General features: G+C 40.2%; 1 protein-coding gene across 1 annotated transcript in view; it reads left to right on the top strand.

Moving 5' to 3' along the window:
- Nucleotides 1-5,000, top strand: part of LOC143035501 (uncharacterized) — a 92,156-nt gene that overhangs the window by 66,726 nt on the left and 20,430 nt on the right. Inside the window, exon 5 of the mRNA XM_076202368.1 lies at nt 3,014-3,090. Within this exon, the coding sequence (XP_076058483.1) occupies nt 3,014-3,090 (77 nt within the window). The remainder of the gene's footprint in view (nt 1-3,013; nt 3,091-5,000) is intronic.

Here is a 5,000-nt window from a genome sequence, read left to right as displayed (position 1 = left end):
GGAGAAATGGAAATAGTGCTTGAGGTTTAGTATTGTCATGATCTGGTGTACTATCCATTTCATTGATAAAGTGATCGTCGTTAATAGAGTTCGGTTAGTAATGTTTTCTTAGGGTGTGGTCTGACACTACTGAGGGTGGTGAATGGGAGGGGAGTATGTGGAGTGGGGGGACTTTGACTACCTCTCTTGTAAGGGTGGGAAAATCCCTTGGTATATGATGATATAACTTTTTGAGATTTGATCATATTTCATGTCTTCTCAATACTGCGTTCCGTATGAGATTCCGATCCTCTTCACGCTGCAGGTAACATTTGAAGAAATGTTACTTTGCTGAAAGAAGAAATGCTACTAATGCCATAACATGACTTATCCACCAATCGACGAAAATCCACTCTTTCTGAGTGAGGACAGAGGCTGTAGAATGAAGGGTGGAAATGCGGATGGTATCTTCAACGTCAACGCAGAGTTGCTGAGAGCCGTTGGCGAGGCCATGGTCCCTTGATCTTATGTGGTGCTGTCTACCGTTTTCTTAGTCCAGTATGATTCCCTCGGACTGGAAAGAAACGGGATGATTGTCTCTGTCTGGAAAGGTAACGAGGACAAGGAATTACCTTAGTATTATATTACTTAGTGTGCCGGGCAAGATAGTCGTTCATCTGTGGCTGGCACGGGTTTATTCTCATCTACTAAAGATTCAGAGGATTATGCAGTCCGGGTTTATGCCCAGTAAGTCAACGAGTGCTAGGATCCTAACGTTTTGTGTTTTAGTGGAACGTTAACGTGAGTTTCAACACATGTTTGCAGCTGATGTTGATCAGAAGAAGGTTTTTAACTCGACGTATTGTTGAATGCTCTGGTATCTTTTGCGGACTCGTCAGATTCCTGCGAGGATTGTAGACTTGAAATCTGGCTTATACTCACGGGGCAGAGTGCTGTGAAAAGTGAAGGAAGAGTGTCTGACCTCTTTCCTGTTAATTGAGGAGTGAGGCAGAGGTGTGTCCTCGCCCCCAGCACTTTTTAACATTTACATTTGAAGGGCATCAATATTGGGGTGCATCTTATGACAACACTAAGGTCAGTGACTGTGTCTTTGCTGATGATATTGTATTTTTTGAAGAGTCATTGAGGGTGTTGCGGTACTCGGGGCACTGCACAGGGAAGAAAGACAACCGAGACTCCAGGTCTCCTGAGCTAAGAAAAAAAAAAAAAAAAAAAAAAAAAAAAAAAAAAAAAAAAAAAAAAAAAAAAAAAAAAAAAAAAAAAAAAAAAAAAAAAAAAAAAAAAAAAAAAAAAAAAAACCAGGAGTTTGGATGTTTACTATATGATAGAGGTCAGTCTCTCTATGTACTTTATGTCGTGAAGACGTTGGGCGTCTTGGAAAGCCTCGTATATCTTGGTAGTTCCATGTCAGGAGGTACTTTGAAGGATTGACATAATCCGTTATGATTTATGTTCAAACATTCTTAATGGCGACGTCAATATTTGTGCAATTGGAGTAAGGTTCAAATCTTCAAGTGGCTTGTGCTTCCCATCTTACCGCACGACGGTGAGGCATGGATGATTTGAAGAGGAATCTCGACGTCTTTGGTACCAGATTTCTTCGAAGAATCACTGGTTATCGTTGGGATGATTCTGTATTAAACCGGAGAGTATTCCGTGAGATTCAGTCAAGTCCTGATACCAGATTAATTAGTGAACATCAGTTCCGAATGCATGGGAATGTGGTACGGTTTCATGAAGGTGAACACATTGAAAGGTCGAGCTCCCGAAGAGAGAGTCTTTGATGGAGGAACTGTTTGTTTTTGTTGTTTTCATGGTTTAGGGCCGTGGTTCTCAACCTATTGTCACATGTACCCCGTATTTATGAATTGCTATTCGTTAACCTCGTAAGGATGACTTCAACACTAAATTTAATTGCTTCGTTTCCACCAAATAGTATTGGATTTCGGTTGACGGTTCCACTTGTGAACCTTCATGGCCACATGGGGGGCCCATAGACCACAGGTTGAGAACCACTGGTTTAGGGGACTGGTAACCAGCCGCTCAGACCTCATTGGACCCTGCAGGTAGTTCGGGACAGTTCATACGCGAACGAAGGAGGCGCTGTCTCAACGGTATACCACTCTTGGAATGACGATATCCGGTGGGAGCTGATGCATGACATTAATGTTCAAGTTACCTCAGGTCCGGAGTGAGCTGTTTGGAATGAGGTAAGGGCATGGGAACTTGCGCGAAGGAGCTGGACGCATGGATGAAACGACAAATGCTCCAAATAGATAATTACAAAATTAATTACTGCCCTTTGGATTCTTACCACAGGTTGGAAAGTTGCTCCTTTCATCACTAAGAGAGACCTGCATCACCCAGGGATTCACGTCCGTCTGAATCATTCGTTCGAAACTTTGTAAATTATTTCGATTTTTTTACCTCCTTCTCTGGAGGAAGTTATACATTCTTAGCGAAAGAGACTCATTCTTTCCTTTCGGGAAAAGTTGATTCGATTTTTTTTTTGGTCAGAAACGAGATTTTTCATTTTTCTTGATTGATTGATAATGAGGCTGGCTCCTGTACTGTTGGCTTGATTGACTGTACGTTCCATTTTCTTTATTTTCTCTTCTTTGTTTTTTTTTCTCATAACAAACTAAACTATTGATAATCGTGGAACGCCGTCTTTTCTTTTTATCTAATTCCTTTTTTTTTACTTTCTCTTTTTCTTTTTACTTTTATATGTTTACTTTTTACATTTCTTTTCAGATGTGATTTTAGTTTTATTATCATTATTAGCAGGTGCGTGTGCTATATAAGGCTGCCAACCGTACCAAGAGATTAAGAAGAAAGACTTATCTCAGTGTCTATTACAAACAGATACTTTCCAGTACAAATGTATTCTTTTACTTAGGATATTGTGTAATATTTAATACCATTATTCATTTTAATCTAATTGATTTAATAATATCATTATTCTAATTGGGTGTTGTGGGATATTATTTGATGATTTTTATTTCTATTGCAGTTTCTGCACGAGCGACAACCTGTTTGGCCAATTCAAGCGTCGTTCAAGTCTACACAGGACCAAACTTTGGCGGCATGGTGAGCTAACACACACACACACACACACACACACACACACACACACACACACACACACACACACACACACACACACACACACACACACACACACACACACACACACACACACACACACACACACACACACACACACACACACACACACACACACACACACACACACACACACACACACACACACACACACACACACACACACACACACACACACACACACACACACACATGCCTCAGAACTACTGTAAATTTATATTCCTTTAATTGACTTTTTATGAGTTCATCGATCTTTGAAATATTCTATAAAAGTAAAGGAGGAGGCGTCCATATAAGTTGCTAAAATGCGACAAACTGGACAAAAGGAGATCTGGGTGATTTTCGAATGACATACTGAGGGAGGGAGGGAGGGAGAGAGGGAGGGAGGGGGTCGCATCACAATCTCGCTCTTTCAGCTATGCGAGAGACGCTCATACTGGCAACATATGCGGAAGCACCGCATATCACAGCAGAACTCTCAATTGCTCAAGCGATTTTGTAAATATTAACTTAGCATGATCAAGTAATCGTAACCAGTTAATACCATGCCTCAGATTCCATTTTCTATAGAAGTTCTACATCTTCCACAAACCTGGGGACTCACAAGTTGGACCTACGCAGATCTTAATACATTTGAATCGGTCCAGGAACCAAGCGTCTGCCTACAGGGCTGCACCCATATGGAAGTATGTACGGCGAGGAAGGACCAGAGACGGTGGCAAGGGGAGATGATGATTCTAAACTTTTTGTAAGGTCATGATTATTCATTGGCTTTTGTTAAGTCTTTGCAGACAGAAAACATTCTTCCAGTGTTTACAAAGTTGAGATGGTAAATTAAAGTCATCGACGATTTGCTACCAAATATTGGTATGAAAATAAAGGTCTATATAACTGATAAAGTATTCAACACTCAGTGATAAGAATAAAAACAAGAAACTTCGTTTGGTCTCGTGGGATGAAATACGACAGTTTCTCATGTCTTTACTACCAGATGCCAAATGTCGTTGGAAATTATTTCCTCAAATATACGAGTATATGTAAATAATAATCTGGGCATTTGATCCTGGTGTAGAATATATGGGAACACTACGAATTAAATATATCTTTTCTTGTTGAGTATTCGATATAATTCCACAGTACACAGCATCAGGACACGTGGACATCCAGATGAATTTCTGTGGGGGAAGGGGCAAGATGAAAGATATCATACATATGCAGTTAATGGTATAAGGTTATACCAAATACGCACTTCAAATTGGCGGCATAGGATTTATATTATATACATGAGTTACATTTTGACTTTCATTAATCATACACTGTTATTCAATAACTAAAAAGTTTTACGAAATTGTACGTGCCGACCGACAAAGTTCTTGTGCCCTGAGGAAACACAGTGAAGACAAAATTATTCGCAATCGACAATCTTGCGCCCTGATAGAGAAGGAAAATCCATTTCTCAAGGCCTGAGAGTAAGTCACGTGACCCTGAAATCAGATTGGTGACTGAATCAGTCCTCGATTCAGACGAGGAGCCTGCCCTGACAGCCACTGACTCGAATGCCTTCTCTAAGTCCAAGAAAGGGATGAAGGGGTTGCCAGGTTGCTTGATTGTGGGAAGCGTAATAAAATGATCATTCAAGTGTGTAAGGGGACCTCAACTTTCGCAAGAGATTATTAAATATCATTCGCTTGATCGTCTTGTCTATGCAACCAAGTTTGAAACTGGTGTGGACGTTATGTCAGATTTGGATGTCACGTTTCACAAACTTTCGATTATTACCCTCTAGAAAAGGTAGCTGGCAACTCGTCCTACGATATTTTGAATTTCCTGATATTTTCATAAGAATATTTCATAAGGAAATCGTTGATCAACCA

This window comes from Oratosquilla oratoria, chromosome 19 (genome assembly GCF_046742065.1).
Source record: "Oratosquilla oratoria isolate Oo_2021 chromosome 19, ASM4674206v1, whole genome shotgun sequence".
Taxonomy (NCBI): Eukaryota; Metazoa; Arthropoda; class Malacostraca; order Stomatopoda; family Squillidae; genus Oratosquilla; species Oratosquilla oratoria.
Note: the sequence above shows the minus strand (reverse complement) of the source record. Positions and strands in the feature narration are given on the sequence as shown.